The following is a 17,283-nucleotide window of genomic DNA, read 5'->3' as shown; positions in this document are numbered from 1 at the left end:
AAATAATTATAATTAATAATAATGATAATAATATTTATAGTTGATAGTAATAATGATTATTAATTATAGTTGATAATAATAACCCGTGATGGATCTTGACCAATAATTTTGGAGGAGTCAAAATAATTTATAGTAAAAAATTTTGAACTCATCAATAATTTATTCGGAATAAAAATCTCCAGTTATTCCTTTTTGAATGTAAATAACCATATTGCATTCAAGAAATTCATCTTTCATCTTATTCTGAATTTTGTTTTGATAATCTTCGTTGTAGAAAATGAAACATTAAGAGTTAAATAAAATGAATTAGAAAATCAATCAAATAAAATATCGTTAATTTGTTTGTTTTTGTCAAAGATTGACATAATTCAATAATGGTTGACAAATCCTTCAAATTTGAATGAGTATGAACATCAACAATGAAATATTCGAGTGAAATTTTAAACTAATCATATATTTATCAATATACCTTTTTTTTTAAGTTTAAGACAAAAAAAATAATTTATCATAATCTAATAAAAATTGAGATGTAATTACTAACAAAAATATATAATAGTAATAATATTATATATTACAAATAAGAGTAATAACTTTACTACTAATAATGTTAATAATACTAATAGTAATAATATATAATAGTAACATATAATAATAATAATAACTATTATTATTATTATTATTATAATAATAATACTAATATTTGTTATAATTTTACTACTACCACTATAAATAATATTTATAATAATATATTATTAATAATTTGAAATTTTAATACTTATAAAAATAATACAAATAATAATATATTTATAATTAATATTATAGTTGAAATCATATAGGAAAAAACGTTGAACTCATCAATAATTTATTCTGAATAAAAATCTCCAATTATTCCTTTTTGAATGTAAATAACCATATTGCGTTCAAGAAATTCATCTTTCATCTTATTCCGATTTTTGTTTTGATAATCTTAGTTGTAGAAAATGAAACATAAAAGTTAAATAAAATAAGTCAGACAATTAATCAAGTAAAACATCTTTAATTTGTTTGTTTTTGTCAAAGATTGACATAATTCAATAATGATCGACAAATCCTTCAAATTTGAATGAGTATGAACATCAACAATGAAATATTAGAGTGAAATTTTAAACTAATCATATATTTATCAATATACTTTTTTTTTTAAGTTTAAGACAAAAAATAATTTATCATAATCTAATAAAAATTGAGATGTAATTACTAACAAAAATATATAATAGTAATAATATTATATATTACAAATAACAGTAATAACTTTACTACTAATAATGTTAATAATATTAATAGTAATAATATATAATAGTAACATATAATAATAATAACTATTATTATTATTATTATTATAATACTAATATTTGTTATAATTTTACTACAATTACTATAAATAATATTTATAATAATATATTATTAATAATTTGAAATATTAATACTTACAAAAATAATAAAAATAATAGTATATTTATAATTAATATTATAGTTGAAATCATATAGTAAAAAACTTTGAACTCATCAATAATTTATTCGGAATAAAAATCTTTAATTATTCCTTTTTTGAATGTAAATAACCATATTGCGTTCAAGAAATTCATTTTTCATCTTATTCCGATTTTTGTTTTGATAATCTTCATTGTAGAAAATGTAACATAAGAGTTAAATAAAATAAATTAGACAATTAATCAAATAAAATATTTTTAATTTGTTTGTTTTTGTCAAAGATTGACATAATTCAATAAAGGTCGACAAATCCTTCAAATTTGAATGGGTATGAATATCAACAATGAAATGTTGGAGTAAAATTTTAAACTAATCATATATTTATCAATATACGTATTTTTTTTTTAAGTTTAAGACAAAAGAATAATTTATCATAATCTAATAAAAATTGAGATGTAATTACTAACAAAAATATATAATAATAATAATAATATATATTACCAATAAGAATAACAACTTTACTACTAATAATATAATGTTAATACTACTAATAGTAATAATATATAATAGTACCATATAATAATAATACTAAAATTTGTTATAATTTTACTACTATCACTATAAATAGTATTATTAATAATTAGAAATATTAATACTTATAAAAGTAATACAAATAATAATATCATTTATAATTAATATTATAAATGAAATCATAAATAAATGAAAAAAATAAAAACAAATTGATTTTTATAAGATTTGAACCCGGATCCTTTTTTACCAGAGTTTTAAAATGACGAAAAAACTAATTTTTATGACACGTGTCAATAAAAGAAAATGAGTATTGTAGTAATTTTGGTAGTATCTTCTTTTCTTAATATGTAATAGATGAGCTTAATGCTACTTACATTCAAACAACAAGAATTAATTGAAAAAAGGAATTTGATCATGATTTAAAATGTATTATTTTTTCTTAATAGTTTTTCTTTGGTGATCATTGAGAAATCAATAATTATAAAAAGAACTTATAATCTAACCATTAAAAAATTAATAATTAATGAATTTAATGAATTTCAATAATATATTCTGGAAATACTATGTATATTATTTAAAAGGACAATAAGAGTATTTTTATATTTCCATAACTGTAATCATGTTTGATCCGGCAATGTTATCGAACAATTTGCCTTGCAGCATCTATGCATCCCACAATAACTAAAACATTTTGAGAAATTTGATTTTTCAGATGAAACGAGATATCTTTAAGGTAATATTAATCTGCCGCGTGATAAAAAAAAGTTGAAGCACCGAGCCATTACTTAATGCCACCAATAGATGTAATTGGAGGACTAGTTTTTTATGCAGGGGTATTTTTTTAGGCAACCATTAAACAGGAAAAAACAAGAAAATTCGTACTACAAAACTCAATAACAACGTTGGATCCATTCCAGAATACATCTTTCCAAATTTCGGAATAATGTTCTTATTAATCATAATCTAAGGTCTCCTCCATAGGCTCAAAACTTCACAATAAACACAATAATAACCATACCAGGATGATAGGTTGGTTATTATAACATCGAAAGTTCAGACGAAGTTATTTGGGAATGAAAATAGAACAGAATGCAATGACAATAAGCCATCAAATCCTTCTTTGTCACTTCAGTTTGGTGAATAGCTTGGGCGCGACCTGCATTACAGGATTATGATCTTGTCACAGAATACACAAGCAAACCAAATGACTCTGCTTATTTACTGACTAAATAATACTTACACATTTGTCAATACAAAACCAATAATCAAAATATTGTCCAGTGCAGTGTTTCTGCCCGGATTCATCGCCATGTATCCTTTTAATGCACGCCTGTAGCAAATTAAACGACAACTTTTCTCAGCTAAAAAAAAGATCGAACAAAAAATTTGTCAATTTAACACTCACTTGGGTATATGTTCGTCTAACAAGTCAAAATCTAAGGTGCCCCACAAATGATATGAGTACTAGTTCTCTAGTAAAAAGAGAGGAGCGGAAGCACGAGGAAGTCCCCCATGAAATTTTTTCTCATTAAAACTGTAACTTCTAGGATTCCCTATGATTAAGTTCCTTTTGTACTTGTGTTTAAACACTACCAAAAATTATGTGAAAAACACTTAGGGATCAGTTAGAAGAGCTTATCTAGGCTTATAAACATACGCAATTGAGAAAGTGTTGGTTTGGGAGCAGTATCATGTAAAGCAAATTGCAAAATATCGTGGAAAGCCAATATTCCGCTATATCATAGAGTCACATACATTTCATATGCATATCATAATTCATGAAAATAAAAATAAAATGCATTAAAATTAGCATAATGTTAGCTCAAAAGTTCATTTAGGCAGAGACTCGCTGGGGATGAAGAGGATGCAGGATGCATGCCAAAAACCCTTAGCAGTTGCAATAGTAGAAAGAGAGACTATCACCAATCCAAGGAATTTCGCAGTGCAATTACAGCTATTTAACAATACTGTTTGGAAGTGCTTATGACAATTCTGTTTGGGTCAAACATATCCATAAGCTGTTTTCAGCTCATTTCAATAAGCTCTCGTGATAGCTTAGCTAAACAGCTCACAGTTTACATGAAAACAGTTTTACCCAAATTTCTGTGAAATTGCAGAAACATGATACACATAAAAACTTCAAAGATAAGCACTTATTCAATAAACTCTTAAGTAGTTTACCAAGCAAACCCTTATTCACACGCTGCTAATCCCTCTACCAGCAGTTCTGTACAAACTTCCTTTATTTGGAACCAGAATCCCAACTACCCCCCTCCAAAAGAAAAAAGAACACAGCACAAGTTTCCATTCACCATAGAATATAATTAAATAGAAAAAGATATCAGAATAAAAGAAAAATAGCTAGATTATCATTGTGTGTAGCTCAACATAATAATTCAGCTTCATATCTATCGAGCCATTCATAAGCTATAAAACACCAGATAATGAGATCATATACCTTAAGCCAAATAAACCAGAAAACTCCAATATTTCTTCCCTACATTGTACTTTGTTCTCTTCATTTCTACACTCTAACTAGTACCCTCTCAATTTTTAAAAGAATAAATCTCGAAGAGGAATATCATAATTAACCAATAAATGAAAACTCAATCTATAGCTGATTTTAAAATTTTCAAAATAAAAGAATATCATATTGATAATTTAATTTAAGAATAAATCTCGTCTTTAAATGATCCAAAATATAATTCTACACTTCAAGAAAAGCACACCTGGTATTCCAGTAAAGGCTTTACACATTTTGGCTTGCAAGAATCTTCAAGATATCTCTTCTGATCAACAGGTTCCTCGTCGGCCCTAAGATTCATAAAACAATTCAAACATAAATGAAATGCAATAAATAGTATAGAATGCGTAAAATAGAAAAAAAATAAAGTAAAACATGCGAAAGACTCGGCAAAAGCTATTGCCGTGACACCACAATTACAATTTAAGTACCAATTGAATTAACCAAATTCAAAAATATGCCACACTTTCCAAATGAATTGAAGACAATAGAGTGGCACCTAAGTTATAAATTACTAATGAAGATAATTTAAATCGGCACTAGAAAAGCCATTCATATAAAGTTAAAAAAAAAAAAAAAAAAAAAAAAAAAAAAAAAAAACTCAATGCTTATGCAAATCTGTGAAGGGAACCAGGACTATCTTTTCCACAAAAAAAGGGTTCCATCAGTACATATTTGTCTGGGTCCTAAGAGATTATGGTTATACTAAACACAACACAAGCCCATCACAGAAGTCATCAAAGCATCATTTTCGAAGGAATTCATCCCACGCACAACATAACACAACGCAAATAAAAGCACGAGCGAACAAACACCGAATATATAGACTATTAATCAATAACTAGGTTTCAATAAACCACATCGGCTTGTGGCATACACCTAATAAGCATCCCTTACAAACTCTAGCCTTATATCATCGCAATCTCAGAAGGGATCACACCTAAAACACTTGAAATCAGCAAACCACCATCTTTCAGTTCGCACAGTGTGTCGCGAAACCCGGCATTAAAAGAAATAAATAAACGTTTGAATCAAATTGAAAGAGAGCCCCAAATCATTTTCGATCTCCACAGGATCTGGGGCAATCAAGCGTGCCAAATAAAAACAAAATCAATTGCAGCGAAACTTCGAGACCCTAGATTCAGATAGACGTAAGAAGGGCCACCATTAATGAAAGAAAAATAATAGATCTAGAAGATAAAAGGAAGAGAGAAACTCGGAGACTCACATTGCAGAATCGTTGCAGAGCTTTGATGATGATGGTGGGCAGTGTCGACGTTGGTTGGGTTTTGAAGAGCTTGTATTTTGGATCAAATAATACCGTGCCAATTAGGGTTGCATCCGATTTGGGTATAATTGGTCAAATTATACCACAACCACAATTAGATTTTTGTGCCTATTTCTTTTTCAATTTTACATTTTAACTCCACAATTCCTCGCACAAAATTACCATCTTTTTTATGGTCATTTAATAGATAATGAAATTAAAAAAAAAAGAAAAAAAAATGCACCTCACTTCTCTTTTTCTTACAAATCACTGTAATATTTCTCTGTTGAGATTTAAGGTGTATCTTTTTATATTTTTCAAAAACGATATCAATTTTTAAACTGTTCTTTGAACTTTCGAACATGTATTTGTGTCTTTTTAATTGTGAGATTATTATTAATAAGTAACTACATTTTTAATTAAAAACAAACATAGTTCTGTTTAGTTTCTTCTTTTAAATTAAAGTTTTTTTTTTGTCATGTTAGTCATCTTATATCTCGTGGTTTCTAAATAAAGTTATGATATCGTTTAATTATATATTTCTTATTTAAATTATTAGCAATCCAGTTCCGCTTTCCGCATATATTAGCTCCAACTTTTAAGTGATATGAATGTTATACGCACGAGGATGGTATAGATAGATACTAATGTACAAAAAACTACTTAACATTATAAAAATATGGGATTAAAAGTGAAATATGGAATAAATGACAAAATAAAGTTATAAAAATATACACATGTGATATTCTTGAATTTTTGAAATACACATCCTTGTATAACATTTATCCGTGTTACAAATTTTGAAATATACATATTTTTTATTTATTTTTAAATACACATACTTGTATATAGGTGTAGCAATGTGGGTCGATCCGGTCCATTTATGCGGGTTTGTGGTCCGACTCGCACAGGTTGCAGGCTTATGCGAATCGGGCCACTGCAGGTTCACTACCCTAGTTTACCCTACGTTTTTATCGCGGACCCACCCGACAGACCAGGTCCTAATTGTCACCCCTACTTATATAACACCAAATACACATATTTGATGTAATTTCTTTTAGATGAGTTCTAACTAAAATTAAAAAAATAAAAAATCCATTACAAAATAAAACTCAAACACCCAAGTCAATGAAAAATTTATATGAAATAGCTATATATATATATATATATATATATATATATATATATATATATATATATATATATATATATATATATATTAATTGACTTTTACATCTTCAATAATAAAGATAACTAACCTAAAATATATTTGATTATAAATAATACTAAAATACTTTCAATATTTAAACCAGCAAAAAGAATTTCAGAAGTTCGACTACAGTAATTAGTATTTTTTTTTTCTCCAAATTTTCATAATGCAATGAGATTATTTGCATAAATAAATAACACTTTTATATTAAAATCTATAGGGTGAAACAAGGATAAAAAATAACAAGAAAAAAGTTAATCCATCTTTATAGAATATCTTTCTTCCATTTACCTCATATATGGTTTATAACTCCTCCAGAAGAGAAAACACATGAAACTAAAGATAACCAAAAAAAAAACATGTAGTATTGATTATGGAATTATGGAATCTGAGGCAGAGTAAACAACTGTTGCAAAAATATATTATTTGAAAAGCATACATCTACAGGTAAGTATTATGATACACCGATTTTCTCTTCCATTGTGGGTGATATGCAAGTCATAAGAAAAGAGAGTAAAACTTGCACGGAAGGTGTTTGAGAGAAAGCCCAGTCAATGTTACTTTGCATGGAGAATCTTATTATAATAGAAATACACACAGTGTAATACAAGGTAGCGAAAGGCAAAGGGAACTAGTAAAACAGAAGAAACCCAACTCCTAACAAATATGAATGCAACTGAAATTTGTGGTGGATGTTGAACATCACTTCTTGGATGCTTGAACCAGTGTGGCTTACACATAGAGAAGAAGAAAGAAAGTAAGTATGAAGATGTAGCTAGTTAGGCATAAAGGTGATGTAAATCATGTTAGTAATATTCCAAAATCATTTACAAGCTTTGTTAAACCAAAGGTAACTGCCATGGCCATCCATCCTCCAATCAGAATCCTACAAATGAACTTCACCCTCGAAACTTTCCCTAAGCAGCCACTCAAAGCTCCAAACACAATCAAGGTAAGGGTCACCACACCCGCTAACACCGCCATCCTAATCCTGTGACTACTCACAGAGGCGGAAGCAAGTAGTGGCACCCCTGCACCAAGAGAAAAGGCAAGGGCTGAGGCAAAAGCAGCAGAATAAGGGTTTGGGAGTTTATGCTTCTGATCCATGTTTCCCTCTCTTTTCAGCTGAGCCAACTCAATATCATACTGTGAAGAGACCGAAACAAACTCTCCAATGGCCATGCTGCAAGCCCCAGCCACCAACCCTGCCACTCCAGACAGAATCATGCTCTGATCATCCCTTTCCACACCCCCCACTCCCATCATCAGGGCTGCCGTTGACACCAAACCATCGCTCGCACCCAAAACACCAGCTCTCACCCACTGTGCCCTCTTCGCATAGTCCAAACCCTTTCCCTCTTCGTCTCTCTCTTCTTCCACTTCCTGGTTCGACACTTTTAAACCCATTGCTGCAACAAGTTACACTTTTGTTATTGCATCGTCATTCATTTATAAAAAATATTTTTTTTAAGAAACTAAATTTTGATAATATTCTGAATAGAAGCAGTTTGAGATGACATTTTTTTTTATAGAAGAATGATATTTTGATTATCAGACAACTTTCTATTATAGTAGCATGAGGTGAGATATTTTAAGAGATTTTAAAAGATTAAGAATTAAAAAATAAAAAATTATTTAGAAAATGACACCTACAACTATAAGAGAAAGTTGTTAAAATTTAATAGTTGAAAAATTATTTTCCTTTTTTCTATGTTCCAAGACCAGAGATATCACTATGATATTAAAAGAAAATTGTCAGTACTAAAAATATTATCAATGGATGTTTAGACTCAAATGGCAAAGCTATGATACCACAATTTTTTTTAGAGTTTAAGATAAAAAAAAAAGAAAAAAAAAAAAGCAATACCTTTTAGAGTATGACAAAAGAAAAGTAATGAAGTCCAATTTTATAAGTAGAATTTAGCATGATTAAGTGTTTAAATACAGAAATAAAGATTTTAACAGCTGTATAATTAATAAGCATGGAATATAATTAAATATAGTAGATTATAATATTTGTGCATGGATGAATTTACGAAAATATGCACGAGATGTTGTGAACCGTGAATCATAAAAATTATTTTAAGTTTAAATTTCTTTAATTGCTGTAAAGAAATTAAAGTTAAGTCTTTTTCAATGTATTGTTCATGAATATGATTTTGGCTTGAAAATGTTAATTATTTAAATAAAGAGTTGTCGTTTGCAAATTTAAGAAAAGGTAAAATGTTTAACTACAGATTTTTTTTTTTTTTGACAAATGTATAATAAAAATACAATGACATAAAGAGTAACATAAGCATATAGTATAATTGAATACAAGCTTACTAGACATAACACATGTTTGATGGATATAAATTTATAAAAATGTGCACTTTGCCTTGTGAAGCATGAATCATAACAAATATTGTTCCAGTAGAAAGAAAAAAAAAAGTAAGTCTTTTTTTTAAGTGACATTTATGAATTTATCATGCGGTTAAATAAATTCAGGATTTTTTTTAAAATATATGAATAATTACACAAACATGGAATATAATATCATGTCAGTAGATATGGATGACTTTATGAATAATAATTTTTTTATGTCATTCGGAAACATGTATGTGTCCCTATGTGTCTTTTATAATTTTAAATATTGATTAAATTATTTTTTTAAGTAAATTTCAGATAAATTATGATATCATTAAACATTCAATATCAAAATAAATATATGCATTTTTTTACGATATAAAATATCAAAAATTAAATTATATGAATATGAATATCAAATAAAGATGAAATAATATAAAAAATAGTAAAAACAATCAAATTTATAACCTAAAAATAAATTGCAAAGTTAATATAAAAAATAATATAAATTTTATTAATTATCTAACAAATTAAAGATATTTTAATAACTCACAAAATATAAAAGCATGGATCATATAAGTACTAAGAAGAATATGAGATGCAAATAAAATTTAAGATGTTTCTCTTGAGAAATTAATATTTGGATAAACTAATACCGAAAAATAACAATTATAACAAGAGCTCTAAAGATTTTTGTTTTTCTAAATTCATAAATTTCAACATTGTAACTTTCTATACTATTATACTGTAATTATTACATTTAAATTTCTACAATTTTTCTCCAAAATATTTTTAAATAAACACTTGATGTAACATAAACTTTCATAATGTAGTATGCTATTTAAGATACAACCATAGTCTTATTACAAAATCATTGTCAAGAAAGTAGTAAAAAGTCATCCTTAACTATAGTTTATGATATTTTTACATGTGGTCTTAGACATTACATTTTAAGTTTGACGAGTGACTGGGACCAAGTAGAGGTCATTTTTTCTTCTGAGAGTAATTCCACCCAACTCAGTCATGTCAAGTTCTTCATTTTTCATGTTGTTGGGAAGCTTCCAATCAAAATGATAAAGTAACTGAGCAAGTGGCAACTCAATATTGGGAATGGCAAATGTAATGCCTGGACAAATCCTTCTTCCACCACCAAATGGGACAAATGCAAAGTCTGCACCTTTAAAATCAATGGAGTTATTAAGAAACCTTTCGGGTTTGAAACTCTCAGCTTCAGTCCAATACTCAGGATTTCTTCCAATTGCCCAAGCATTGATAATTACCCTAGTCTTAGAGGGTATCTCATATCCATTGATTTCACACCTGTCTCTACTTTCTCTGGGAACTAACAATGGCACAGGTGGGTGTAACCTCAATGTTTCTTTGATTATGGACTTTAAGTATACCAATTGTTGTATTTTTGTCTCATCCACATGTCCCTTCCTACCATACACTTTTCTCACCTCAGTTTGTGCTTTTTCCATCACTCTTGGGTTTCTTATCAGTTCTGACATCCCCCATTCCACTACGGAAGATGAAGTCTCACCTCCACCAATAAATATGTCCTGTAAAATATGGCTTAATATTATCATATATCTAAAAACAATTGTAGTTTCGAAACGAATACAATCCTAAGTTAATGAAAAAGTTAGAGCGGTATATAAAGTAAAAGACCAATGAATTGTTGTAAGATTTCAAAATACAAAAGTTGTCAATTTTTGAATTTTTCCTTTGAAAATTCAATCAACTTTTCATTTAAATCATAAATTATTTCACACCCTATCTAAAAAGTTAGGAGTTTAGTATACACCAACCTGGATGACTGCTTTAATGTTATCATCAGTTAATAAAATTTCAAAATCATTTTCCTGTTGATACTTGAGAAGAACATCAACTAGATCTTCCACTACTTCACCATTGCTTCTATTTTTGTGTTCCTCGATTATGTCTTGCAAAACCCTGTCAGTCTCTTTATGAATTTTCTCAAACTTCACATTTTCCATCATTTCAAACACTTTGTTAGAAGGATAGAGATCAGCTAGCGAAAACCCTCCCATAAGCTTCAATTGCTCCTCAATCTTTGATATGAACACTTGTTGATATCTGTTTTTTTTTCCAAAAGCCGCTCGTGCCACTATTCCATAAGTCATTGGGAAAATGTTCTGGGTGAGATTAATAGCACACCCTTCACTTGCAGCTATTTTCTCAACCAGTTCTGTCACCTCCTCTTCTCTTATGGACTGAAAAGATTGCACTCGCTTTGTCGTTAGTAGCTCCACTGTGCATATCTTTCGTACTTGTCTCCAATATTCTCCATATTGAGAGAAGACTATGTTACTGTTATTGTAAGAAACTATTCTGGACGATGCAAGGTTTGGCCTATAGGAAAAATTAACATCATGTGTTTTCATAACCTCTTGGGCTATCTCTGGTGAAGTGACTATGATGTTGGATACCTCTCCTAGTTTCAAGTGCATTAACGGTCCATACTTATCTGCCAAAAGTTTTAAGGAGTGATGTGGCAATAAACCTATCAACTGATGTAAGTTTCCTATGAGAGGTAGTGTCCTAGGTCCTGGAGGTAAATTGGTACCAGAATTGTTGGAACCCCAACTTTGAAGTAATTTGTATAAGATGAAGAGAACAAAGAGAATGGAAGTAATAAAGTAAACAGAGAAATGGTAGTAGTCACGAACCTCCATGGCCATATGATATGATGGTAGATCTAGGAGGAACCGTGAAAAAAAAAGCATGAATGAATAAACCAGGGCATCTACCACTTTATATATGTATATCTATATATATTAAGGGAAACTAGTTGTCACTTGTCATCCACATAAATTGTTGTTTATCATCCCGAGAATGTGGACAACATTTGTTGCCTTTAGATTACAATTATGAAACATGTGGCTCTTAATTATACCATAAAAATTATGGCTACCATGAACCAAAAAATTATCAATTGTACAATACTTATAATTATCATAATATTGACATCCACGTACAAATAAATTTAAGTATTTTTTCCGATAAATTTAAGTCTTTTAAGAGATACATAATTTCAGGGAAATAATTTGAACATTTGTAAATGGACTTTTTGAGGTATAAAATGTCGTTTTTTTTTATTTAATTTGTACGCAATATATTTAAGTGAATTCAATTATGATGAAATTGTTAGAAATAAGACAATAAAAAAAAAATCTTAGTGTAATCGTAGATATAAACATACACCTTGAACTACATTAAATTCTTTATGTTTATTTTTTTTTATTCTTTTTTTTATTACCATGTTTCTATCATAAATATGATTAATGCTTCACTAAAGTATGTATTGTTGATTTTTTTTTCAGCCTAGTTTTCCAGTGGTTATCATCGTAAATATCTGACACTTAAATTGACAGACTTGTTGTTTTTCTCATTTCCATGGTATAGATGGATCCACTGGTCACTTCCATATTTTTCTGTTTCAATGCTAAGATAATTATTTGAGATTTAACTGGACTTTTAGTTTATATAATTTATTCGATTTTTAATTTTATTGATTACGTACTCGCTCTTAGTTTATTTACTTCTCATTGATTGTAGTTATAATAAAGAATAATGATAGATTAACAATTAAATTTTGTCAATTTTTTCTTATAATTTGATATAATATTTTTTAATTGATTTAAAAGTATAAAAAAATTAAAAATGAAATACTGTTTAAAAATGATATAAAATTGTAAGAAAAAATTGTTAAAATTTAATTGTTAAAAAATCATTTTTCTATAATAAATTGCTGACATAACTGACTTATGCAAACAAGGTTATGTCTGGGGGTGGCAATGTGGGTCAGTCCGACCCGCATAAGGCCTGCACAATGCGGGTTGATCTGTCCCGTCCTGCACACTTTATACGGGCTGGAAACACTGGCCTGTCCCGCATATTTCTTGGTCCACGGGCCCGCGGGCTGACCTGCTTTATTTTTATTTTTATTTTTATTTTTTACTTTTTAAATTTTTTATAATAAAACTTTCGATGTTTAAAAATTGGAAACTTTAAGAAATTCATTAAATTAAATAAAGATTTTAGGAAATTGGATGATAAATTGATAATTCAACATTTTCATCATATTCATACAATGACATACACAATGTATTCTTTAAATTTTAGTACATTAAAAAATACATAATATTTATCTTCTCCAGTTATACAAAAATTTGAAACGTTAATGCAAGAGTCCATAAAAAAATAATTAATATACACAAGTACAAGTTTTTTGTTTTTAATTTTATGTGGGCCACAGCCCAGTCCGCACAGGCTGTGGACTTATGCAGGCTGGGCCACTGCGGACCTGTACACTCACTATTTTAGCCTACCCCGCGTTTTTTTTGCGGGCCTGCAAGCCCTAATTGTCGGTCCTAGTTACGCCTCTGTAAATATATTATATCACACGGATGTCAATTAAACAAAAAAATATCATTTTATATGATCTTTGACATTTTCAATATAACGTTTTCTTTTACATTCATATTTTTATTATTTCAATGTACATTTAAAGTTAAAAAATAAAACTTTTGATATTCTTTTAATTGCATTTTTTTGTCTTAATTTATATGGGTAGCGGGTTTATTGGGCCTGCATTAGTTGGATCTTCCTCACCAGATAAGTTGGCCCAGGAAGAACGAGACCACACAGGCTTGACTTCTGCTTTCTGCGCACCACTTTTTTCTTCCTACATCCCCATAAAAGTTGTAGTTCCCAGATTATCCTTCACTAAAATTATAATAAAAATTCATTGCTTATTTTTATTTTTTTTCGGAGTGAATTTCCAAATTTATAAATATCTTTCAAAACATCAATTCGAAATAGATTTTTTTTTTTCAGATTAAATTTTTCCAAAAAATATTTCTAAATCTAAAAATATCTTCCAAAATAATAATAATAATAAAAAAATTAAATACATGCTTCGAAAATCATTTATGAATCTGAAAATATTTTTCGAAAAATTCAATTAAAAAAAATATATTTCGAATTGGATGTTTCAAAAATTATTTTCAAAAAATAAATATTTTTAATCTAAAATATTGTTCCCGTAATAAGAAAAACATGGAGTATAAAATATATGAATAATTACGGTTGTCAATGACATTTATGAATTTATCATGGGTTAACTAAATTCAAGACTTTTTAAAATATATGAATAATTACTGTACACAAACATGGAGTATAATATCATGCTGGTCTAGATATGGACGGATTGATCAATATTATTATTTTTTTATCTCATTCTCATTTTCTTCAGGAGCCATATACACATACTCGCGTTCCTGTGTTTCTTATAGTTTTAAATAGGTTTAATTAATCGTAAGGTACCCAGTTTGGTACTAGAGTGTCAAATTGGTACCCGTTTTTAAAAAAATGTCAATTGCATTCCAATTTTTGAAAATTGCTTCAATTAGGTCCCTTTCAGACAGAGTTGACTAACGCCGTTAGTCAACGTGCCACGTGTCAATCTGTATTTTTTTTTATTTTTTCTTTAAAAAAAATTAATTTTTTTTTAAAATTTTTTTTTACAAAAATTAAAAATGCCATGTGTCAAGTTCCTGTGTGTGCCATGTGGCATTGTCAGTGCCACGTGACATTGTAATGCCACGTGTCAGTGTCACCATTAGATGTCATTGTTTTGATTTCGATTTGGTCCCCACATATGTCTTTTTGTTTCAATTTAGTACCTAAGTATGTGTATCTGATTCAATTTTGTCCCAATTTTTTTTTAATAATTAAAATATTTTTGTAATCCATTTTTTATAAGATTAAAAATAATTAAGTATAAATATTTTTACAAAATTAAGTACTAATATTTATAATGTTTCTCTTAATTTCAGACCAAATTTATTATTTGTATGAATGTTGTGCTATTTATAAGTACTAAAATGACTTTTACCACTAAATTTTAATATAAATATCAAATACTTAATTTTTTTTAAACTTTTATACTTAATTACTTTTAATTTTATTAAAAAATATTTTAATTATTAAAAATTATTATGTCAAAATTGAATCAAATACACATAAGTAGGTACTAAATTGAAACGAAAAAACATAAATGGGGACCAAATCGAAATCAAAACAATGACATCTAATAGTGACACCGACACGTGGCATTACAATGCCACGTGACACTGACAATGCCACGTGGCACACACAGGGACTTGACACGTGGCATTTTTAATTTTTTAAAAAAAAAATTAAAAAAATTAAAAAATTAAAAAATTAATTAATTTTTTTTTAAAAAAAATCAAAATAACCACAGATTGACACGTGGCACGTTGACTAACGGCGTTAGTCAACTCTGTCTGGAAGGGACCTAATTGAAGCAATTTTCAAAAGTTGGGATGCAATTGACACTTTTTTAAAAGCGGGTACCAATTTGACACTCTAGTACCAAACTGGGTACCTTACGATTAATTAAACCTTTTAAATATTGATTAAATTATTTTCTTGTAAAAAAGTAAATTTTACATACATTATTAAATATTTAATATCAAAATAATATATTTTATTTTTATAATATAAAATATTAAGAATAAAATTATAATTATATAAATATCAAATAATAACCTGATAAAAATCAAATAATTATGAAAAAAAATTAAAACGATCAAATTTATAACTATAAATAAATTGTAAAGTTAATATTAAAGAAAAATTAATATAAATTTTGTAAATTATCTGTCAAAAGATATTTTAATAATTTAAAAGATATAAAATCATGGATGATAGATATAAGTACCAAGAACGATATGAGATGGTAATGGAATTAATATGTACTTATATATTTTTATATTCATACTTAATTTAAAAAATTAAACATACCCACACTCATACACAATAAATAAATATTGATATAAAGGGGTAGTAGTTAGTTGAGGTCAGTAACGAGGGTTTGAATATTTTCTGGAAAATGTACATAATTTTTTTTATATAATGTTATGATTGCTTTTATTAAAATTAATATTTATTAAATATTATAATTATATTAAATTTATTTAATATTAAAATTTTAAATATATTTATTTTTTGTTTATAAAATTGTTTTCAAATTATACATTTGAATTTATAAAATTGTTATTTTTAGGTTAACTATAAAATTTGTATAGAAATTGTTGATATATAATGTTATACAAATATTTTGAATATAAATTTATCGATCTATATATTTATAATTTTAAAATAAAATTTAAAAAAAGTTTAATGTAAAATCTAAATTTAAATAAATTTAATATTGTTAAAAATATGTAATAGAAATATCACTTTTAATAAAAGCATCAACATAACATTTATATAAAAATTAAATTTGGTTTAAAATTAGAACACATGAAATTGAAATTTCTTTTAAAAATTTGGAACTGAAATCAAATCAAATTAACAAATATGAGAACCAAATTGAGATTCATACAATAATTTGACATGTCACCATATTAGATTGACACATGACACACTATAAACGTGACATGTGACATAAATATTTTAAAAAATTAAAAAATTTTAAATTTAAAAAAAAAACGAGGAGTTAACACGTGACACCTACTTAACGTGTTAGTTCCATACTAACGGAAATGACCTAATTATTACTCATTTACAAAAATATGGACCTAATTGAGACTAATAAAGTTATGAGGACCAAATTGAGATTTTGGTACAAAAATAAGAACTAAGAGAGTATTTTAACCTTAAGATTATTATGATTGAGATTTTGGTCTATCATATTACTTGTTAACAAACTCCTCTTATTTCCATAATCAATTACCTCAATGTAAAAAAATATGTTAAAAATCTCTCATCAATTAAGGATAACTAAAATATAATACAGTAAAAAAAAACTATAAACTTAGAATTGAAAAAAAAAACAATAAATTTTATGTTAAACATAATGTTTAGTGTATCAATAACTAT

The 17,283-nt window shown here is 27.4% G+C and overlaps 3 protein-coding genes across 3 annotated transcripts; all 3 read right to left on the bottom strand.

Annotated features, from left to right (window-relative positions):
- Positions 1-2,853: 2,853 nt before the first annotated feature.
- Positions 2,854-5,952, bottom strand: LOC114186987 (cytochrome b-c1 complex subunit 6). Its single transcript, XM_028075084.1, has 4 exons — positions 5,754-5,952; positions 4,731-4,815; positions 3,242-3,331; positions 2,854-3,157 (listed from the first exon to the last, which is right to left on the bottom strand). Coding segments are annotated over exons 1-4 (210 nt in total). The 5' UTR covers positions 5,756-5,952; the 3' UTR covers positions 2,854-3,124.
- A 1,530-nt stretch (positions 5,953-7,482) lies between these two features.
- On the bottom strand, positions 7,483-8,403 carry LOC114186537 (vacuolar iron transporter homolog 4-like). Its single transcript, XM_028074472.1, has one exon. The coding sequence runs from the start codon at positions 8,266-8,268 to the stop codon at positions 7,804-7,806; it is 465 nt and encodes a 154-aa protein (XP_027930273.1). The 5' UTR covers positions 8,269-8,403; the 3' UTR covers positions 7,483-7,803.
- Positions 8,404-10,188: 1,785 nt separating this feature from the next.
- On the bottom strand, positions 10,189-12,107 carry LOC114187558 (cytochrome P450 71D10-like). Its single transcript, XM_028075837.1, has 2 exons — positions 11,160-12,107; positions 10,189-10,910 (listed from the first exon to the last, which is right to left on the bottom strand). Exons 1-2 carry the CDS (start codon positions 12,096-12,098, stop codon positions 10,299-10,301), a joined length of 1,551 nt encoding a protein of 516 aa, XP_027931638.1. The 5' UTR covers positions 12,099-12,107; the 3' UTR covers positions 10,189-10,298.
- Between the last annotated feature and the right edge of the window lie 5,176 nt (positions 12,108-17,283).

This window comes from Vigna unguiculata, chromosome 6 (assembly GCF_004118075.2).
Source record: "Vigna unguiculata cultivar IT97K-499-35 chromosome 6, ASM411807v1, whole genome shotgun sequence".
Classification (NCBI taxonomy): Eukaryota; Viridiplantae; Streptophyta; class Magnoliopsida; order Fabales; family Fabaceae; genus Vigna; species Vigna unguiculata.
The sequence above is the reverse complement of the archived record's forward strand: the minus strand, read 5'-3'. Positions and strand labels throughout refer to the sequence as shown.